Source organism: Xyrauchen texanus, chromosome 19 (genome assembly GCF_025860055.1).
Source record: "Xyrauchen texanus isolate HMW12.3.18 chromosome 19, RBS_HiC_50CHRs, whole genome shotgun sequence".
Lineage (NCBI taxonomy): Eukaryota > Metazoa > Chordata > Actinopteri > Cypriniformes > Catostomidae > Xyrauchen > Xyrauchen texanus.
Window position 1 is genome coordinate 38,633,089 of NC_068294.1, and position 23,186 is coordinate 38,656,274.

At 42.4% G+C, this 23,186-nt stretch overlaps 1 protein-coding gene across 5 annotated transcripts in view; it reads right to left on the bottom strand.

The window, feature by feature from the left end:
- Positions 1-4,493: 4,493 nt before the first annotated feature.
- The window catches only part of LOC127659685 (LIM and calponin homology domains-containing protein 1-like), a 129,883-nt gene continuing 111,190 nt past the window's right edge, over positions 4,494-23,186 (bottom strand). For 3 of the 5 annotated variants that reach the window (XM_052149610.1, XM_052149611.1, XM_052149609.1), the window contains 10 exons: positions 22,766-22,879; positions 19,861-19,953; positions 19,653-19,775; positions 19,502-19,584; positions 18,990-19,087; positions 17,007-17,094; positions 16,650-16,733; positions 9,466-9,574; positions 7,531-7,633; positions 4,494-7,250 (listed from right to left, as the gene is read on the bottom strand). In XM_052149610.1, coding sequence (XP_052005570.1) covers positions 7,225-7,250; positions 7,531-7,633; positions 9,466-9,574; positions 16,650-16,733; positions 17,007-17,094; positions 18,990-19,087; positions 19,502-19,584; positions 19,653-19,775; positions 19,861-19,953; positions 22,766-22,879 — 921 coding nt within the window. In that variant the 3' untranslated portion in view covers positions 4,494-7,224. The remainder of the gene's footprint in view (positions 7,251-7,530; positions 7,634-9,465; positions 9,575-16,649; positions 16,734-17,006; positions 17,095-18,989; positions 19,088-19,501; positions 19,585-19,652; positions 19,776-19,860; positions 19,954-22,765; positions 22,880-23,186) is intronic. The other 2 variants (XM_052149613.1, XM_052149612.1) reach the window with 1 other exon arrangement.

Consider the following 23,186-nt stretch of genomic DNA (forward strand, 5'->3'; position numbering starts at 1 on the left):
AATTACTAAAAGCTAATTTGCTTTGCGTATGCGATATAGTATCGGATCATGCATTGAAATGTAACAGAGAGGAATATAGGCCTATCTCATTTTCGAGTTACAGGATGGATACTAAATTGGAATAAGAGTAGGCCTAACTGAGAAAAGTCAGATAAGGGAGATGTCCGTCAATAAGGAGATGGCGGGGAGAATGAAGAAGAAAAAGTAGAAGCAGAAGTAGAAGGTGAAGAGAAATATACAGAAGTTTATATTACCCATACACTGCCTCATCTTCATTTATCTCTCTGTATTTGTCACACAAACACAAGCCAACACATGTAAGCAGGGAGGGACATGAATTTCAGTGGCTTCCCCATTAGCCTATAGAGGGTAATGACGCATCTTAAACACATCTTCCCACAGACACACATGCAAATGCAAACAAAAGTACATTTTACAAGGATAATATTCAGGGGAGAATGAAAGAGGGAATGCAAAACATCAAAACCGCTTTGAAAAGGGTGGGGTCAATGGAGCATTTGAGTTGGGCTTCAGCGCCCTCTGTCGATACAGGCTGTTATTACACCCAGAAACCGGTACAACATTTTAATTTTTAATTTTGATTCAGTCTAATTTTCTAATTCACGATAAATATTATAATCAAGCAAATTAATTAAATGTATTCCTTATTCATTTATATTTACATTTGTAATTATTAATGAGCAAGTAGAATCCTCTAAAACGGACTAGTGCAAGACTGGCCTTTGACACTTTTCATCTCTGACCAAAAGTATGTGGACACCCCCTTTTAAATAACGGGGTTAATTGGCAATTCCAGTGAGGAAAAAAATCGTAATGTTTGTTCATGTTGTACATACAATATAAGAACAAATCTTAAGAAAATAAATATGTTTAACATCTGACAAAAAGACAATAACCCATCCACAATATTACAGCTTTTTCAAGTGTATAAAACTATTTGAAATAATATACCTGCATAGGTAGGCAATATAGCATGCCAAACGAGTTGGAGACACACACACACACACACACACACACACACACACACACACACACACACACACACACACACACACACACACACACACACACACACACACACACACACACAAACATTGGTCTACCTATAATTATGAGGACTTTCCATAGACATAATGATTTTAATATTGTACAAACTATATATTCTATCCTCTAACCCTACCTCTAAACCTAACACTCATAAAAAACTTTCTGCATTTTTACATTTTCAATAAAACATCATTTAATATGTTTTTTTAAGCTATTTAAATTATGGGGACACTAGAAATGTCCTCATAAACCACATTTAAAGCATAATACCCTTGTAATTACCAGTTTGTAACCTAAAAATGTTTCCTCGTACACCACATACACACACACACACACACACACACACACACACACACACACACACACACACACACACACACACACACACGTTAGTGTGGCTATCCTTATGAGGACTCTCCATAGATATAATGATTTTTATACTGTACAACCTATAGGTTCTATCCCCTAACCCTACCCCTCACCAAAAACGTTCTGCATTTTTACATAAAAGCATCGTTTAGGGACACTAGAAATGTCCTCATAAACCACATTTACAGCATAATACGCTTGAAATTACCAGTTCGAAACCCCCAAAACAAGTTCACTGAAAAGACTGAAGGTGTAATTTCTCTTTCAGTCTCTCCACCATCTACACAGACTGAGATCAGACCAGGCAGCTCTGTGACTCTCTCCTGTCAATTATATTCAGATGATAGAAATACTTGGTGTAAAGGGGGATTTAATCTGGTCTGGGTGAATGAGTCTGGTGTTAATCTGCAAACAGACTCCAGATATCAGATATCATCCTCTCCAGAACACTGTTACATCACTCTGACTACAACACTCCTGAATGAAGACAACAACAGAGAGTGGAGATGTCAGATTACTGAAGGAACTGAAATTAAGACATCAGTCAGCTATACTGTCAAGTATTTGGGTAAGAAAACTGACGATCCCCAATATAATTCTATGTTAGACAGACAGTGTGAATGTATTTCTTTTTTCATGGCAAAACCTTTCTTCTTTTCAACACCTTCAGATTAAAGACACATAATGCTAATAGATCACAGGTTACCTTAATGTGTTAGGTTAACATGCTAGACGAATATACCTAATCAGTATCTCAATAAATATTAATATAAATATGCATTCATGCAATATTAATATGTGTTCATTATATACACCAAATATACCTTGTGTTACTATATTATTTTAACACTTGGCCTGATACAACTCTTTTTTTTCCTCTTTGGCAATTCAGCAGACATTAAAATGGCTATGAGATTATTACACAGAGGTATGAAAAGAAACAGCAGTACATTATACTGATAACTGTGCACCATTTCTTTGATAACATTGGTTTATTTTAATATGATTTCATTTTGAACAAAAAGGTCATACTGAGTTTGTTTACTTTCTTCTGATGTAACCTCCTGTGTCTCTTTCCTTTAGTGATTATCATTATTGTTGAGATTGCAGCAGTAACTACTCCTACAGTTATTCTGCTTCTGATCATCCGTGAAAGGAGAGCTGGTGAGATTTTAAACATTTATCACAGTCTGAGGATTCAGAACAATCTATGTGAGCAGAAACATATTGATCACAACAATATCAGTTATATACAAGAGGATTTTAATTATTTTGGTGCTTGTTTGTTTTTTATTATCAGACAACAGAAGGAGACAGACAGTCAATTCCAAATTCACACTTTTGAAAGGCACTGCGGGAGGGAGCAATATAGGCGGAAAAAAGTAAAGTAGGACACTGTGTGATAATTTATCATTGATGTTAAAATATGGTCCAAATGGCAACATTAAGTTGTCTCATTCTAGTTTAGGAACTGAATGCGGATTTCTAGTAATGGAAGAATATACAAAATGAGTGTCCCACTTTACCTGTATTCATCTACATTTTATTTGTAGGATCGTTCTAATAGAAATTGAGCAATGGAATGCCTTCACATAGGAGGAAGTCCTATTGCAAGTATTGGGCACATGATCACTTTCAATTGGACTTCACTGATAGGGATACCATATATGTAGATTACATTTGTATTTACATAATGCTTTGCAAATATTTAAGAATGGCAAAGATGACATTTTTACAGCCAGATTTACCTTCATTGATAGTCACTTTATGGATATATATTGTATGTTGGTTTCAAGGTAATTTTCTAGTGTCCAAAAGAAACTTCAGAGGAAAGCATGTTCATCTGTTAATCACATTAGTAAATATAGGCTCATAATTGTCTTACTCACACTCATGCCATTACAGATATATATGACTTACTTTCATCTGGAGAACACAAAGATTTTTAGAAGAAGAATATCTCATCTATGTAGGTCCATACAATGTAAGCGAATGGTGACCAGACCTCCAAAAGCTCCAAAATGGAGATAAAGTCAGCATAGAAGTAATCCATAAGACTTCAGTGGTTTCATTAATGTCTTCAGAAGAGATCCAGTTGGTTTGGGGTGAAAACAGACCAAAATATAACTACTTGTTCACAGTACATCTTGACAGATGTCTCAATGGCGATCATGACTTCAAGCACAATTACACATCCTATAGTGCCACCCAGCCCTCTGTAGTGTAATCAAGCTTGAAATCATGATCGTGCCTAGAGACTGCAATGGCAAGATGTACAGTGGAAATGGAGATACATTTTGAGCTGTTCTCACCCAAAACTATCATATCGCTTCAGAAGATTTAACCAATAGAGTCCAACTATATGGATTACTTTTATGCTGCCTTTCACTTGCTTTGGGTTGAAATATAAGTCTTTGTTTTCAGTAGAAAAAAGAACGTCATACACATCTGGGACGCATGCGGGTGAGTACATGATGAGAGAATTTCATTTTTGGGCAAACTACTGTATCCCTTTAAGCTCAATCTTTAAGCCCTTCAAACTAATGTTTGTGTTAATTGAAAATAGCAAGTTGTGTAATAATTAACAGCAAGTGCCTGTTTATGAAGTGATCAAATTAGGACTATATCAAATTTGTTCTCATTAATTCAAATAATATTTTTTGAGTATTGGTGAATAAGCAGTCCTCTGAAATTTTGAAATTCTGTAGGGAAGGTCAGCGATTCCTTTACTGGAACTTTTTTTGCAAGAAGTGATGCTTGTCTGCCTTTATTATGAAGGTAATGTAAATGTAAATGTAGGTAATCTGTTTATATGATCCAAAACCAGTTGGATTATTGCAGAAAACTGTATTATTTCATGTCAGAAAAACAATAATTAGTCCTCAAATCATGCAATCTGTGGTGAGAGTAGTTTTTATTTTTCAGTTAATTCACCACAGCATGCTTTCCAATGAATAGTTTGATCTGATATATGCATAACTGTATTAATATAATATACACACTTATTTAAAACATTTCAGGCCTGAGAAACAAAGGAACAAGACCTTGATTACATTTTTCAGTATTTTATTTAGAAACATACAATATACTGTAAAGCTGTTGTATTTGAACATCAAATTAATCTATTTCTGGATAGTGTAGATTTGAATAACACAATAAATATACCTTCGATTTAATATATACTTTCCAAGGTAACTATTTTAGCTTCTAAACAACATATAACTTGCCTGGCGAATGCCTTGGCCTTGTGTCAACCTAAAGTTATGTCAAATTAAACATAAAATACATGACCAGATCCAAAGCAGAGAAACAGTGGCTAAATAAATCAGTTATGAAAAAGGTTAAATAGTCCACATTATCAAACTGTTTTAAAAGTAAAAAAGATGATGAGTTTAATATACCAAAAACCCTCACATGCCTTTTTGGTCAGGTAAAGATAACGAATGAGCTAGCATTCATTACTACTGCTCTTTAACATGTGATACATTTAGCCAGTGAGTGTTATGATAGGGGTTTCAAAAGAAACATACATTTGTATTGCTTTGTCATTTGTAATCAGTAAAGGGGGGGGGGGTTGTTCACACATTGACAAGCAAAGTCTCTTTTTAGCCAATCCAAATTTTGGATTTAAGAACAATTGTTATGTTCAGAAACGTACTGTGGTATGGACCATACATTTCAAATAAACCTTGCATAATACAATTGCTCTGAAAAATTATGTACAATGTGCTGTGATAAGGGGAAAACCGAAATAATTGGACCTAGGGCTAGAGCTCACGATTTTAAAGAGCAAGGTGCAACTTGTTCCATATCATCAAACTTGCCCCAAAATATTCTGTTCTTTCATATCAGCATAGAAACAGTCTTTGAATATGAACACTTCCCTTTAAGTCTCTTGTACAGACATTGCATTTCTCCTAAGGCACATTGTTTCAGTGCAACAACATTCCAAACCATCTATTTAGAATAAAATAACTTTGAATGACTTGGCGATTTGTGTGAAAGAAGCAGCAGCTTTGATATGAACCAGCAATCTGGTTACATGCATTCGTTTTATCAGCCCAAATTGAAATTTTATGTACAAAAATACATACTTTTCTCCAATACAATGATCATGGGTCTTATAGTGACTGTGTTCTTACAATTAAATAGTGTTCATCTTTAGGCACTATGGATGCTAACATGTTATGGTTTCTGAATCAAGACAATAGAACTTGCAAATATGAAATAAGTCAGTTACAGCTTGAACATTTGTAATTAAAGGAATATTCTGGCTTCAATACAAGTTAAGCTCAATCAACAGCATTTGTCATAATGTTGATTACCCCAAACATTATTTTGACATGTCCATACTTTAAAAAAAAAAAAAGCAAAAATGACAGTTACAGTGAGGAACTTACAATGAGAGTGAATGTGGCCAATCCGTAAACGTTAAAATACTCACTGTCCAAGAAGTATAGCCACATAAGGTAAACAATATATGTGTTGACATGATTTTAAGATATTAAGAGTAAAGTTATTTTGAAGTTATGATGATAACGTAACACATTAAACTCTAAAATGCCTGTAAAAATGAATTAAACTACTTTAGTTGCTTTAAAAGATTTTTAGAAGAAGATAGAGCTCTGTCAGGTCCTTATAATGCGAGTACATGGATGCCTTTGTGACTTTGACAATCCAAAAGTCACATTTAGGCAACATAAATGTAATCCACATGACTTCAGTCAATCAATGAACGTCTTCCGAAGCAAAATGATAATTTGTGTAAAAAACAATTAATCGATAATTAAAATGTTATTAACTTTTAAAAAGTGCTTCTTGCCAGCAGCTGATGCTAAGAGTGACGCAAGTTCACATGAGAATTCGGAAGCGGTGCTTATTTACAACAGAAGAACGAATGTCACGTGACAGTTCAGCCATTTCAAACTGCATCAGAGCCTTGGATGTAAGTGGCGCTTTAAAGTTAAAAACGTTTTAATTATCGACTTGTTTCTTACATAAACCTATTAATTCACTTCAGAAGACATTTGTTGATCGACTGGAGTCACATGGATTACTTTTATGCTTCCTAAATGTAACTTTTGGATCGTCAAAGTGCTGGCACCCGTGTACTTTCATTATAAGTACCTGAAAGAAATCTATCTTCTAAAAAATCTTCATTTGTGTTCTGCTGAAGAAATTTGTGTTCATCTGGGATGGCATCAGGGTAAGCGAATGAGAGAATTTTCATTTTTGGGTGAACTGTTCCTTTAACATCGAAATATTCCTATAAGGAACTCTTCAATCTACAATACTGTAAAAACATTGAGAATTTTCCATCTAAAACTCCACTTTGAATGTCAGGAAGATTACGTAGCTTAGTTGTATTTGGGGAATAAATGGAGACAGAAATTATAGAATACTTTGCAATGTAAGAAAGCATTTTAAATTATATACTTCTGCAGCATCAGGATTTAAACTGGATTTCATCCAAAAACTGTAGACGATATTGTATTTGTCTGCATATGCATTAAACACTATTTTTTGGCTGATAAACTGGCTTAGTTACAATGTCAGTTTAGTCAGAAACTTGAAAATGTGTAACATGGTTTTCACTACAATCACATGCTTTTAGTGGCAGCCTCACATTTAGTTTTGGAAAAAGAAAAACCCAGGAAAACCCAACTTGAAGACGATGAAGTGGTTTGATTTTAAATGTGCTTGTGTTCACATACTGTTAGTGAACATTGTGAGTAATGAAGGTGGGCGTATTATGGGTAGATTTCTTATGCTCCCAAATCAGAAAGTTCACAAGGTAGTGGGCTGACCAGCAGCTGAAAGAGAAATTAAAAGACAATGATACGTTAACAATGAACCGCAAACTGGATTCAAGACATCTTACCATTTTTAAAAGGTTTGTTGTAATGACTTCTGTACTGTGTTGCTAATATTGTATATGACATTTCCAGAGTTGGGAATATGTCAGGATTTTTTGTCAAATGATCATCATTTGCTACATTTTAATAAACAATAATAGAAGGAGAGCGAGAGAGAGAGAGAGAGAGAGAGAGAGAGAGAGAGAGAGAGAGAGAGATTTGTGTGTGTATGACTCACAGCGGGAGCGGATATAGCACTGATTGCAGTTGAGTAGACCATTTCTGATCCGCACATCTGTTCCTGTACTGGTGTCACCCAACTGGCCCTTACAGATTCCACACTTACAAAGAAAGTGAATGTTTTTTTTAATGAATTGATAAAATTGTGAGTGATAGAGAAATGCAAATAATTGAATTAAGATAATTTACAATTTACAAAGACTTTATTGTATGGAAATTGGGCTGAAAATTCAATAAACTGCTTTAATAAAACGCAACAGTGCCCACCAACTTTTCCCCTCTTGGTTCTTTAAGTATTTTCTTATTCATGTTTTCCATATAGATTTCATAAACTCTTTCATAAAAGAGATCTAAGCCATGAACAAAACCAACCAGCTCCGAGGTAAATCACAACATTCCCAAATCCGGTATGTGGGCTATTCATAACAACCCCTATTAGTGTGCCAAATTAATTTTTTTAACAATTTGGGACAAAAAAAAGGAACAATAGGAATACCTGCAAGCAATAATTATTGTGGAAAAGCCCTGCAACTATTCAGTAAGCACAATACAAAGACCTCCAGTGCAATTAAAAAAATCAGCTGTAAGACCTACCTAGGTGGGGATCTAAGCCACGAACTTTGGAACTGTAGTCAAGAATTTTACACACGGCACCACTCAGTCTACATGTTCCATCAATGGCAAAGAGACATGCCGAGGCTAGAGTCAGCACAAAACGGTGTTATCTTTTGAACTTTAAGTGCAATTGTCTCCAAAACGTGCGTGTACCCTCAGGACATTATATCGATGATGCACACCAATTTTTATAAACATTTTAATCTGACATGGCGTTCAAAAGATACATCACTTCATCATAAAATTCAAAATAAGGTGAGAAAAACTGTATCACTGAAATCGTCATGATCCACGGAATCCATAAACATCAACCTTATGAACCATAAGATACAGTTTCACTTCCTGCTTCACATGGACCTTGTTAACTTTGTGGTGCTGTTACTTTTAAACAAAGGCGAAAATCCAAATTCTTCGTAATAATTTCTGAGCAGCCCATTCTGGAGATTATTTTGATAAGTTTGAAGGAAGTGAAACTTTAAACTGTAAACCTCACAATCCAATATGGTTTCCACAGTAATGGACTGATTTAATGTTGTTAATGATAAGTATAGAATAAATATATGTAAAGTTTATTGCAAAATATTGAGATATATACAAATATATAAGTAGTTTGAGATTGTAGGTAGAACGACACAGTGGGAGTGAGTGGGCACTGCTAAACTCATTTGGTACGCTTTGTTTGCAACGCTTCTCTGGTGGATCTTTTCCCTTCAAGATCATGGGTAGTGTAGTTCTCTATCAAAAACAGCTCTATTAAAAATTATTAAAAAAAAATGTAAGATAAACACGTTGACTGATGGCTTTAACAGAAGTAAATACCATCCATAAACAACCTTGGATCTCACGGTATATCTGTCTTTAAAAGGTTATAAGTTGTTGTTCTAAATCAACTCGACTATGGAGAAAATTAATAAGAAGTTAACTTCCGTAATCAGACTGTTGCGCTCTATTTTATAATCAACACACAATAAAGCAATTGGTCCCCAGTTTTTAACCTCCTTGATGTCCCCTTTTTGGAACAGTAAAGCATTTGGGTGTAATTTTTGTCTATGTGAAACTTTCTCCTATCCCAGATTAATGTATGATTTTTTTAATTTATTGATTATGCAAAGGTACCTCAATGTAATGTACTATATATATATATATATATATTACATTTAAGTGGCAGCCCATCTGTTCTATGTTCTTTGTTATGTTCTAAAATGCTTTAAAAAGTTTCTCTGCTAACAACCAATGTTCAGATACCATTAAAAATTACAGAAACTTATAGAAAACTTGCTAACAGCTCTTTTATGAATATTAAGAAATGTACACGTACCTTAAAGCACTGGATGTGGAAGTACAGGCTGAGAGTCTCAATAATCATTGCGGCACCTTTGCCAAGTGGGTGACCACAACTTGAACACAGCTTCTTTCCACTCACAGACCTACACACACATACACAAGTAAAAATAAAGGGATAAAGTAATACTTCAAAGAAAAACGTTTGGTTACGTATGTAACCTCCGTTCCCCGAGGGAGGGAACGACACGTTGTGTCGGAGAAGTGACACTGGGGGTCTCTCTTGAGTGCCGATATTCACCTCTGATCTATTGAAAAGGGCCAATGGGAGTTGGCAGTCAGTATTTGCATACCCCGCCCCCGGACATACGGGTATTTAAGCGGGGCAAATACGGGAGTTCATTCATGATTTTACTGAGGAGCCGGAAATGGTCCGGCCACAACAGTGGCTCGGTTCAGAGACATGGCGGAGGAAAGACACAACGTGTCGTTCCCTCCCTCGGGGAACGGAGGTTACATACGTAACCAAACGTTCCCCTTCTGTCGCTCTCTCCACGTTGTGTTGGAGAAGCGACACTAGGGGACCCATTCCAATCTTGCCATGCGCTGAACCGCGCACGTGAACCGCCGATACAGAGGCGGGCAGGGATTTCATCCAGTGCCGCGCATCGTCTGTACCTGGCTGCACGTACCCTTCCCCAGTGCCCCATAAGAACATCGGAATCCTTCTAGTTACCCTGGGAGGGGAACAAGGCGATGTTTGCCAACATGGGAACGGGCCAGCCTGGCTGGGCCTCTTTTCTCTCTATGTTTCTCGCATAGAGCAATCACGGCCGGGGCCCTTACACGCATATAGGGAAGGGGGTCTTACCCAGACCCTGCGGAGACCACACCTGCCCTTTTTCTTGGGGAGGAAAAGTGGTAGACACGTCACACGGCCGTCTTAGGGCTCGTGTGGAAAGTATGGTGCGGTGGTAGATCCAGCCTCGAAAGGGGGGAGTTGCTACAGCACGGCGACCGGGGCAGCTGTAACTGCCTAAGGGAGACACGGGGGTCCGCTCGTAAGGGGACAGAACCGTGGAATTACACACAGGGGGAGTCCGAGCAGGAGGCCTTACCTGTGGAGCACCTATACCAGTACAGGGCTACCGCCATCAGGGTACCTGCAGTGGCTTGGTTCGGCGAGTTCCTCCGCTGAACCGCGGACCCGGAGAGCTAGGGAGGAATCGACCAGGGGCCCGACTCGGAGTGGGGCGCCCTGGGAAGAAGGCGCACTACTTTACCTTGACGTCAGGAAAAGGGCGCTGAGCGCAAGCGATCCACCCGGCCGGTCGGTCTCACGTGTTACCGAGTTCTACGGGCTCGGACCTGAGAAAACACGAGACGCAACCGACTCAACGCGGAGGTTGTAAAACCTCGCGAAGGTGTTGGGTGTTGCCCAACCCGCGGCTCTACAGATGTCTGCTAGGGAGGTGCCCTTGCCAGTGCCCATGAGGACGCAACACCCCTTGTTGAGTGAGCTCGGACCCGCAAGGGTAGGGGCAGGGCCTGGGTGTGATAAGCCAGTGTGATGGCGTCGACAACCCAGTGGGCGAGCCTCTGTTTGGAGACGGCATTCCCTTTCTGCCGTCCCCCAAAGCAGACAAAGAGCTGCTCAGAGCGTCTGGTGCTCTGTGTGCGGTCCAGGTAAATGCACAGGACGCGCACTGGACACAGCAACGAAAGGGCTGGATCTGCCTCCTCCCGGGGCAGCGCTTGCAGGTTCACTACCTGATCTCGGAATGGTGTGGTAGGAACCTTGGGCACATAGCCCGGTCAGCGGTCTTAGGATCACAGGCGTATCTGCCGGACTGAACTCCAGGCAAGTGTCGCTGACAGAGAACGCTTGCAGGTCCCCGACCCTCTTGATGGAGGCAAGCGCGATCAGCAGGGCCGTCTTAAGAGAGAGGGCCCTGAGTCCAATTGATTCAAGCGGCTCGAAGGGAGGTCTCTGGAGTCCTGCCAAGACTACCAAGTGATCCCAGGAGGGAACTAGGCCTGGCCGGGAGGGATTCAACCTCTGGGCGCCTCTCAGGAACCTGAGGATCAGGTCGTGCTTGCCCAAAGACTTGCCATCTACAGGATCGTGGTGGGCGGCAATGGCAGCAACATACACCTAGAGGGTGGACGGGGACAGCCTCCTGTCCAGCCTCTCCTGTAGGAACAGGAGCACTGACTTGATAGCGCATCTCTGCGGGTCTTCAGTCGGGAAGAACACCAATCTGCGAACAAGCGCCACTTTAGGGCGTGAAGGTGCCTGGTAGAAGGGGCTCTGGCTTGGTTGATTGTATTCACAACGGTCGCCGATAAGCCGGCTAGCTCTTCCAGAGGTCTGGGCGCGGGTGCCAGAGCGTGCTCCGTCCCTGAGAGAGGAGGTCCTTTCTCAGGGGAATTCGCCAGGGAGGAGCTGTCGCGAGAAGCCTGAGTTCCGAGAACCAAGTCCGAGTGGGCCAGTAGGGGGCCACTAACGTGACTTGCTCCTCGTCCTCCCTGACCTTGCACAGCACCGGTGCAAGAAGGCTCACTGGGGGAAATGCGTAGTTGCGCAGCCCCGAGGGCCAGCTGTGTGCCAGCGCGTCTGTCCTGAGGGGAGCCTCTGTTAGGGCGTACCAGAGTGGGCAGTGGGAGGTTTCCTGGGAGGCAAACAGGTCTACCTGGGCCTTGCCGAACCATTCCCAAATCAGCTGGACCGACTGGGGGTGAAGCCTCCACTCCCCGCCGGGCAGGCGTTGTCGTGATAGCGCGTCCGCTATGACGTTGAGCTTGCTGGGGATGTGAGTGGCGCGCAGCGACTTGAGTCGCTGCTGGCTCCATAGGAGGAGACGGCGGGCGAGTTGTGACATGTGGTGGGTGCGTACGCCGCCTTGGCGATTTATGTACGCCCCCACTGTGGTGCTGTCCGATCTCACGAGGACATGTTTGTCCCGAACTAACGGGAGGAACATCCTGAGAGAAAGAAGGATGGTCAACAACTCCAGGCAATTGATGTGCCAACGCAGCGGGGCCCCTTTCCAACGGCCCGCTGCTGCGTGCCAGCTGCACACGGCACCCCACCCGGACCGGGGGCGTCGGTTGTGACCAGGACGCGTCGGGACCCTGCTGCAGGGGCACTCCTGACCATAGAAAGCAGAGGTCTGTCCAGGGTCGGAGTGTTTTGAGGCAGGCGGGGGTGATCCTTACCTGATGCGTGCCATGGTGCCATGCTTGTCTCGGGACTCGAGTCTGAAGCCAGTGCTGGAGTGGTCTCACATGCATCAACCCCATCGGCGCGACCGCCGCGGAGGACGCCATATGCCCCAGGAGCCTCTGGAAAAGTTTTAGAGGGACCACTGTGCCTGGCTTGAAGGAAGCGAGGCAGTCCAGCACCGACTGAGCACGCTCGCTCGTGAAACGTGCTGTCATTGAGACTGAGTCTAACTCCAACCCGAGAAAAGAGATGCTCTGAACCGGAGTGAGCTTGCTCTTTTCCCAGTTGACCTGAAGCCCCAAGCGGCTGAGGTGCCGGAGCACCTGGTCTCTGTGTGTCCCTAATAACTCTCGAGAGTGTGCTAGGATGAGCCAGTCGTCGAGGTAGTTGAGAAATGCGGATGCCGGCTACTCGTAGCGGGGCAAGGGCCGCCTCTGCGACTTTCGTAAAGACGCGATGGGACAGAGACAGGCCGAAGGGGAGGACTTTGTACTGGAACGCCTGGCCGTCGAACGCGAACCGAAAGAAGGGTCGGTGTTGTGGCAGAATTGAGACGTGGAAGTACGCGTCCTTCAGGTCTACCACTGCGAACCAATCTAGATGCTGAACGCCAGCCAGAATATTTCTTTGCGTGAGCATTTTGAACGGGAGTTTTAACAAGGCCCGATTGAAAACTCGCAAGTCCAGGATTGGTCATAAGCCGCCGCCTTTCTTGGGTACAATGAAGTAAGGGCTGTAGAAACCCTTCGTCATTTCGGTTGGAGGGACGGGCTCTATCGCGCCCTTGGCTAAGAGGGTCGTGATTTCCGCGGATGCCCCTGAAGGGGGGCGGGAGCCGGGCAAACTGAATTGCGTAACCGAGTCGAATGGTCCGGTGCAGCCAGCGTGATGCGTTGGGAAGCGAAAGCCACGCTTCCCAGCTCTACGCTTGGGGCACCAAAGGGACGAGTATTTTGGACGTACCCGGCGGGGCCTCGCAGCGGGGCGGAACAGGTAATGCAGCGTCAGGCGGCTTCGTTGTGGCCTGAGACTGAGGTGCTGAGAATAGACTCAAAGCACTTACCTTGCTCCGCGCACCCGGCAGGGGGCGGGTTCGTGACTGAGGAGGAGGTCTGATGCTGGCGTCCTCTGGACTCGTCTGAACCGGCCGGCCGGGGGACAGTCGTGGGCAGGAGGAAGGCGGGATCGCCGCGTCCGGTGTACCGGGACTGTCGTAATCTGAAAGCAGATTGCCGTGAGAATGGCATTTGCGGGCCAGGTGACCCAGAGGCAAAGGAAATAGCTCTATTATTGAGAATGTGGAAAATGTAAAAACAAAGGATTCTCCTCCCGGCCCTCCACCGGGGAACGTAGAGGTCTTACCACCTCCGGAGCTAACGTCTCGGTCTCTGGGTCGGTTGACTCAGGAGCGCCTGGGAGCCTTCCGGGTCCTCGAGGGGGTCCGTGAGACGAGGGGGCGTCCTCTTTCTGCGGGGAGCTCAACGCGGGGCTGAGAGCTAGGCCCACTCTCGTTCGTTGAGGCGGAGCACCACTTCCTTTCTTCCTTGAAAGCCGCAGGAGGACGCCCTCGGCGAGCAGACAGGGCATGGCCCCTGGCGTGCAGGTTTCTGGCGGGGCAGGGCGTGTGACCTGCCCTCCGTCTGTTTCTTCACCACTGAGGACTGCTGGGTGGAGTCGTCAGGTGGTGTCGCCGAATGGAGCTGGGAGACTGGAGAGTTTTGAGAAAGCATGCTTTGTCTACCTCCTGTACTACGACCAGATCCAGTCAATTTGTTATGTTTCTGGACCACGAGGGTGGACATCGCCTGTCCGAGTGCGGTTCCTGCAGCACGTCAAGAACAGGACTACCCAAGTGCAAATCTTGAAGTGCCTTGGCCCGGTGGACTTGCAGGGAGGGGCCATGGCATGCAGGGGGGGAGCGGTCTGGGACCGTTCTACCGCCGAGGGTAGTGAGAGCGGAGGAGCGAGGAAGCTTGGCTCGCTCAGCTCGTCGTGCTCGTCCGGGAAGGAATGGGGGGGGGTGCGGCTGTGGGCGGCGCACCAGCCCGTGAATCATCAAGCCCGGGGAAGCATAGCGGATCTCCGTGCGTCAGGCTCAGACTGGGCAAGCAGACCCGTAGGTGGCAGCCCAGGCGAGTTATCCGCATCTGATGCCGCTGTGACGCTCTCCGATGCAGCGGTGATGTCGTCATCCAATGTCCGGGAGCTCCAGGGACCGGGCGGCCGGCCGTTAGGCGGACCGCGCTTATCCCGAGCTCGTAAGGGGAGCAAGCAAGCGTGCAGGGGGGGCGGGGGGTTTCGAGCGGTTTTTACCCGGCGAAACGCAGCCCGCCATTATCCCGGGATCATCTTCATCGCTCGCGCCGCCTGCGTCAATCCCGTAGGAAGGAGGCGAGGAGCGGAGGGAGGCTGAAGTGGCTTTCTTCCTCACAAGAAAGCAGAGATCGCAACGCTGCTGCAGCTATGTTCTCAGGCTGAAAACATAACCCATAAGAGAGCATGCTCATCCCGAGCCCGGACGGAAAACAGCAAGCGTGCCGGGGAGGCGGGGGGTTTCAAGGGGGTTCACCCGGCGAAACGCAGCCCGTCATTGACCCCAGATCGTTTTCATTGCCCGCGGCGCCTGCCTCAATCCCGTGGGAAGGAGGCGAGGCACGGGGGGCGGCTGAAGCGGCTCTCTCTCACTACAAGAGAAAGCCTACGACCGTAATGCTGTCATGGCTATGTTTTCGTACTGAAAACATAGACCATTCATAAAAAACGCTGCCTGCGTGTTTCGCAACCCAGGTACGCCAGGCGGTTTTTATGACCGTCAGAGGTGGGGAGAAATCACCGCCTCCAAAATCTACACAGGGGCGGAAAGGCATCTTCAGAAAGACGCGTCCTGAAAAGGACGTTCAACGTCGCTGAGTTTGCTCTTTTAGAGAAATTTACTCTTTTAAGGAAAATAACTCTTTTAATATACACAGTGTGTATGTGTGTCTGCGCTGTCGAAGCGCTCGGGGGCAACAATGCACGCCGTGCAAAGTGAAGGAGAAAGCCGCTGTTGTGCGCCGTCAAGATCCAACAGCATGCAGATCGTCAGAGGAAACAGGTACGTTTTATAGTGGTGTGTAAACTCGCAGCAACTGCAGACAGACCATCGGCTCCGAAGAAATTTTCTGAATGAACTCCCGTATTTTCCCCGCTTAAATACCCGTATGTCCGGGGGCGGGGTATGCAAATACTGACTGCCAACTCCCATTGGCCCTTTTCAATAGATCAGAGGTGAATATCGGCGCTCAAGAGAGACCCCTAGTGTCGCTTCTCCGACACAACGTGGAGAGAGCGACAGAAGGACAATCTATGATTATTATTATAGTAAAACAAAAAGATGGCATAACGCATAAACTGAAAATATACAATATTACAACTATTGGTAGACTAATGTGGTATTTCTTTCTGATAAAATGTTTTGTTGTTGTTATTTTTATCCCCTTTTCTCTCAATTTGGAATGCCCAATTCACACTATTTAGAAGGTCCTAGTGGTGGCATGGTTGCTCACCTCAATCCGGGTGGTGGAGGACAAGTCTCAGTTGCCTCCGCTTCTGAGATCGTCAATCCACGCAACTTATCACGTGGCTCGTCATGCATGACACCGTGGAGACTCCACATGTGGAGGCTCATGCTACTCTCCACGATCCATGATGATGGCCAATATAACACTGACGATACTATCATACAATTTAATAATAGCAAATGAGGTCTATAAATACATAACACACACAACTGGGTTCAGAAGTCTGAGCCCACTTGTAAAAATACTTCTATTTTGCATTTTTCAAGTTTAATAAAAAAAATTGTATCAACTAAATCTGATTTGGGAATGGGTGGGAACAGGGAAAAACTGATAATTTGACCCACTTATGATATCAAGATCTTTGGTTCTAAGAACTTGCAGAGATCTGTAGAAGTCTGCAGGTAAGATAGTGGGTCAGAAATAAATTGTGTGTACCTGTTTGGTGATGGAGGTGGTTGTGTGTCTGTTAAAGATGGTGATATGGGTGCATTTGGCCCAATGTTCTCTATAGAGTCAGACCTGAGGATGGAAAGCCACATGCAGGGTTCACCTCATGAAAACACACATGCAAGCAATCAATGAGCTTCAGTAATGAGGATGGATCCAACAAAAATGTGCAACCCAGTCAAGCTTAAAACATGTGTGAACTAAAACCAGACAAATAAAGCAATGCATGAATACATAGTGCACACACACACACACACACACACACACACACACACATGCATGCACACACACACACACGCACACACGCACACACACACACGCACACACGCACACACACACACACACCTCCTGCGTCCACCAGGTTTTGTCTGTGATGTATTCTTTTTTAAGGTCTCACTCTGCTGCTGTTGTTGTCTATTGCCCAGTGGCACATCTGTAAATAATAATGAAAAACATAAACAAGCAAACAAACAAATCATTAACAAACCTATCAAATGTAATTTATAATATGAGTGTAGAAATGTACATACAGGTGAAACTCGAAAAATTAGAATATCGTGCAAAAGTTCATTAATTTCAGTAATTCAACTTAAAAGGTGAAACTAATATATTATATAGACTCATTACAAGCAAAGTAAGATATTTCAAGCCTTTATTTGATATAATTTTGATGATTATGGCTTACAGCTTATGAAAACCCCAAATTCAGAATCTCAGAAAATTAGAATATTACATGAAATCAATAAAAAAAAGATTTTAAATACAGAAATGTCGGCCCTCTGAAAAGTATAATCATGCATATGTACTCAGTACTTGGTTTGGGCCCCTTTTGCATTAATTACTGCCTCAATGCGGCGTGGCATGGATGCTATCAGCCTGTGGCAATGCTGAGGTGTTATGGAAGACCAAGATGCTTCAATAGCGGCCTTCAGCTCTTCTGCATTGTTTGGTCTCATGTCTCTCATCTTTCTCTTGGCAATGCCCCATAGATTCTCTATGGGGTTCAGGTCAGGCGAGTTTGCTGGCCAATCAAGCACAGTAATACCATGGTCATTGAACCAGGTTTTGGTACTTTTGGCAGTGTGGGCAGGTGCCAGGTCCTGCTGGAAAATGAAGTCAGCATCTCCATAAAGCTTGTCTGCTGAAGGAAGCATGAAGTGCTCTAAAATGTCCCGGTAGACGGCTGCGTTGACTCTGGACTTAATAAAGCACAGTGGACCAACACCAGCCAATGACATGGCTCCCCAAACCAACACAGAGTGTGGAAACTTCACACTGGACTTCAAGCATCTTGGATTGTGTGCCTCTCCATTCTTCCTCCAGACTCTGGGACCTTGGTTTCCAGATGAGATGCAAAATTTGCTCTCATCAGAAAAGAGGACTTTGGACCACTGAGCAACAGACCAGTTCTTTTTTTCTTTAGCCCAGGTAAGACGTTTGACATTTGAAGCCCATGTCCAGGACCCATCTGTGTGTGGTGGCTCTTGATGCAGTAACTCCAGCCTCAGTCCACTCCTTGTGAAGCTCCCCAAAACATTTGAATGGCCTTTTCCTGACAATCCTCTCCAGGCTACGGTCATCCCTGCTGCTTGTGCACCTTTTTCTTCCACACTTTTCCCTTCCACTTAACTTTCTATTAATGTGCTTTGATACAGCACTTTGAGAACATCCAACTTCTTTTGCAATTACCTTTTGAGGCTTTCCCTCCTTGTGGAGGGTGTCAATGATGGTTTTCTGCACAACTGTCAGGTCAGCAGTCTTCCCCATGATTGTGAATTCAACTGAACCAGACTGAGAGACCATTTAATGGCTCAGGAACCCTTTGCAGGTGTTTAGCTGATTAAAGTGTGACACTTTGAGCCTACAATACTGAACCTTTTCACAATATTCTAATTTTCTGAGATTCTGAATTTGGGGTTTTCATAAGCTGTAAGCCATAATCATCAAAATTATATAAAATAAAGGCTTGAAATATCTTACTTTGCTTGTAATGAGTCTATATAATATATTAGTTTCAACTTTTAAGTTGAATTACTGAAATTAATGAACTTTTGCACGATATTCTAATTTTTCGAGTTTCACCTGTATAGCTTTACAAGTATTTCATTTAAATCACTTGGAAGATCAATGTAAATCAATAGGTCAATAAAATATAGTTTTAAATTAAACATGGACTTTTGGACCCAATATGTGTGTGTGCTATGTATTTAGTTTTTTGCTCAATAGAGTGCTGTATCGTTAACCTTGTTAACATATTAAAGGCAAACTCAATTAATATTAACGCTGCTTTATGTGAGCAGCTCTATTTATCTGCCAGACCAGACTCACCTTCACAATGCTGTAGTGTTGCCTGCTTTTCTTGGCTCTGGTCTGGTCCTCTCTGGCCACATGACTGACCCACTGACCCACAACTTTGCAGCGGAGAACTAGAAACATTTGAGAAAAAAAAAGTGCAAATGTGAATGAAGATATTGATGAATCACAAAGCAATATACTATGCTTAACAATAATAATGTGTAAAGAAATAGTTCATCCACAAATAAAAATCCTGTTTACTCGAAATAATTTATTCACCCTCATGTTGTTACTTTCTTCTGTGGAACACAAAAGGAGATGTTAGGCAGAATGTTAGCCTCAGTCACCATTAACTATCATTGCATCTTTTTTCCGTACAATGAAAGTGAATGGTGACTGAGGCTAGCATTCTGTCTTTTAAGTTCCATGGAAGAAAGCAAGTCATAGAGGTTTGGAATGACATGAGGGTTAGTAAATTAATGCCCAATTGTAATCTTTGGGTGAACGATCCCTATAAATTTGTTTCTAGAGTTGTTAACCCAGACCTTGCTGTCATCTGTAAACACTCCGTCTTGCTCTGGGCTGCGTCACTGAGGCCGTTTTCCCTTTGTCTGCAGTTCTCTGAGATCTAATAAAGCAAGAAATACTGTCAGTACCATGTACACAAGCAACTGCTGCTGTCCCTTTAACTCTTACCATCTGATTCTGTCTGGATTCCCACTGGGAGTGTAAAGTGCTGTGGGTACTGGGAAGGGCTGATGGTGTGATCGGTGAGTGAGGGGTCAGAGGGGTCACAGTCTCTTCCAGAATCTTCCGCTCCTGTACTGACGGAGAAAGACAGTCAAGCAAAGCTTCTTCCCCCCACCCATCTTCAGAAATGAACATTCAAGAATGATAACTGCACCTCCTCATGGTACCTCCTCTCCTCCTCTTCCACCTCCTTCTGAGCCTGCTCCCATTCATGCTTTAACTTCTCCTGTTCACACTGATATTTCTCCTGTTATCACACACATATGCATTTTATTAAATCCCAAAGGAAGGAAGGAGCCATCAGGGATGATTTCAGACCTACAAAGCTTACAAACTGTCTGGAGAGACCCTTCTACACTTGTTTGGCATGGTTTGTGTCTTCTGTATAATATTATTTAGTTCTTTTGAATGAATAGTTTGAATAAGGTGAATAAGTAAATAAGGGTGATCATAGGGGGTTGGAAGATACATTTTAAATAAAGGCAAACTAGTTAGCCAAAAAAGTAAAACAACATTTTAAAGGCACAATAAAAGTCTTCATAATGTTTCTTTGATTATTTGATGAGACGAAAACAGCAGTCATTACCAAAACTGTCAAACTTCATGACAACCATTTTAGTGTGTAACAGCAGAAAACCTCTGAACTGTATGTTTTAAAGATCTGCTCCAACTTTTTTTTACATTTCAAAAACTTTATTTTATCCATTGGGAATTGGTTAAATCATTAATATTGGCCATTCCAGACCAGCGGGGTTAGAGGCGAGGGGTTGAAAAATAAGAGGGACTGACGGTGTATGCTAAAAAAGTTGAAAGTACAGCAAGTTGTTTCAGAGGTGGAGCAAGTTATTACATATTCTTTAGAATAACATGCTCTGATGAATTGTTCACAATGAGACCAAGAATGTGCATTAAGTAAGTAAATATGCATAATTTAAGTAAACATAACTGAAGTTTTAAAAGTGTATTCCAAGACGCTAATACCTACATGATTGTGCCTTTAAATAACTTGAATTCTGTAGTGAAAAGCAATTTTCTCAAATAGACAAACAAATACTTTCCTTCCTACACACACAAAATGTTAGTGCACACACACACACACACGCACAGGGGTGTCTTATGTTAGGCAGGGGCCCGTGCATCATGCTGGATTTGATTTAGGCCTGTGTTTTGCGGCATAAGCTCGGAGTGATGGACCAAAAACTGAAATATTTAGGTTCAAATTAAGTAATAAAAGTTATTGAGAATTTCAGTGGCTACATTGTACACACTCATTTAAAAAAATCAAACATTCAAAATTAAAAAGAAAATCAATTATTTAGTCTTATTTCTAGTTGTGTATGGTTGAAAAAGGAACAGACAATAGCCAAGCGTGGGTTAGAACAACCAAAACATGCAACTATCCTCTTCTTATAACCCTCAGAGACCCTACGTAGCAGAATTGCAATGTTCGTTTAAAGTTATCATCTTATTTTTATTACATATGTGTAAAACTACACATAACCTGGGGTTAAATTGGCATTTTTGAGGAGGGGGAACCCTAACACCCCCCAACAAATAACACACAACAAATATTAATGCAGTTCTAGACCGGACCACCCGCCCTAATTTAACCCCTGCACATAACAACAGCTAACACTCTGAACTGTATCACAACAACAGTTTTGGCAGGTGTAAAAATGTGCATATTAACTGTCATAGCTTGCTAAAGTCACACAACAAGTTCACAGTTTGTTGACACAATTTGAGCAATTTTCCAAGTAAGTATTTGACCTGTAATATTCTTTCTTAATTCCCAACATGTTTACAGATTATACAATTATTACATCCCCCGAAAATATCAACTTTCATAAATTTGAGAAAAACACAACACATTATGGCATTAGTGGTCAAACTTGTTCTATATTCACACATTGGGCTCTATTCAGTAATTCATAGATAAACTATTCCAGCTGTTTTTTGTGCTGTTCCATCATTTAAAAAAATCTTTGTTCAATGGTATTAATGGTACATATATTAAATATACTTACTGCATTACATAGAGATAGGTATTCTTTATTATTTTGATTATTGTTTATTTTGACCAGCAAATATATCATCAATATCAAAAGTCCTCATTCATTTTAAACAGTCACATTTCTTAGTTGTTCATGAATTTACCCTTATTGCTTACAATTATTTTTCATATACTTGTGTGTGTTGAATTGTTGTGAATTCAAAACTTCCACTTACTGTCTAAAAATTTTATTTTTTTTAATTCTGCAACCATAAATGCCCAGTGTTGCCATTTTTTCACCAAAATTCACCCCAAAACTGACTTTCAAGGAGGAGGAAAAATATTGAGTCTCTGAGTGTTAAAGTTATAATGAGATTAAAGTTAAAAAAATGCATTCCAGTACAGGCCATAAATTAGACTAATTTGTCTCCTATATCAAGCTGGTTTTCTGATGACATTGTGTCTTTTTAGTTGATTAGGAAATGGAACTTAAAGGAATAAGTTCACCCAAAAATGAAAATTCTGTCATCATTTACTCATCCTCGTGTCATTCCAAAACCATACAGCTTTCTTTCATCTTTGGAACTAAAAAAGGAGACGTTTAGCAGAATGTCTGAGCTGCTCTCTTTCATACATTGAAAGTTAATAGGGCTCAGGGTCTACCAAGCTCCAAAAAGGCACCATCAAAATTGTCCTTGCCACTTATGCACTTTATCTGAAGTCTAAACCAAAACAATATCTTTGTGTGAGGAACAGACTGAAATTTAAGTTGTAATTCTCTGAAAATTTTACTTGACAGACTTGGTCACTATTTACTTCCATTATATAGAAAAGAGCAACCTGGACATTCTGCTATAGATATCTCCTTACTTGTGATAATGTTGACAGAAGTTTCATTTTTGGGTAAACTATCCCTTTATGCATGAAGCTTAAAAGTGATATACAGCAGCTTATTCTACAGTCTGGTTGATTAATGGAGTCTAAGCATGCTCAGTTTGTGCTCTTGAAGCTCATCCAGGTCTCGGTGTCATCTCAAACGGGGCACTGGTTAGTCAAGCCGTTGTACCTGAAGCATGCGCTCCTGCTCTCGCTGCCACCTCTCTTGACGTTTGCGCTCTTCCTCGGGGCTCCAAGAAAAGTGCTCACCTCGATTCACCATATTCTGCACTGCAGGAGGGACCTAACCATACCATCCGCAATGATCGCACCCACACGCACGCAGTACGAAGACGCATCATACAGCACCAAATAAAGATGAGGAAGGGAGTGGACAGAGAGAAAGTTGGTCTATTACCCTTGAGGTAGTCATGTCTAACTATTCTACTGGAGAGGATATGACATAGGAGCAAAGAGAGGAAATAATGGGAACATTCTGCTCTCTTCCCATCTGGTATAGAATATATTTAGAGTTTTCAAAGACTTGCTCGCTATAGATCTCAACAGTGAGCACCCACCTTTTCAGTGGGTTTGGTTACAGTAGAAGTGGA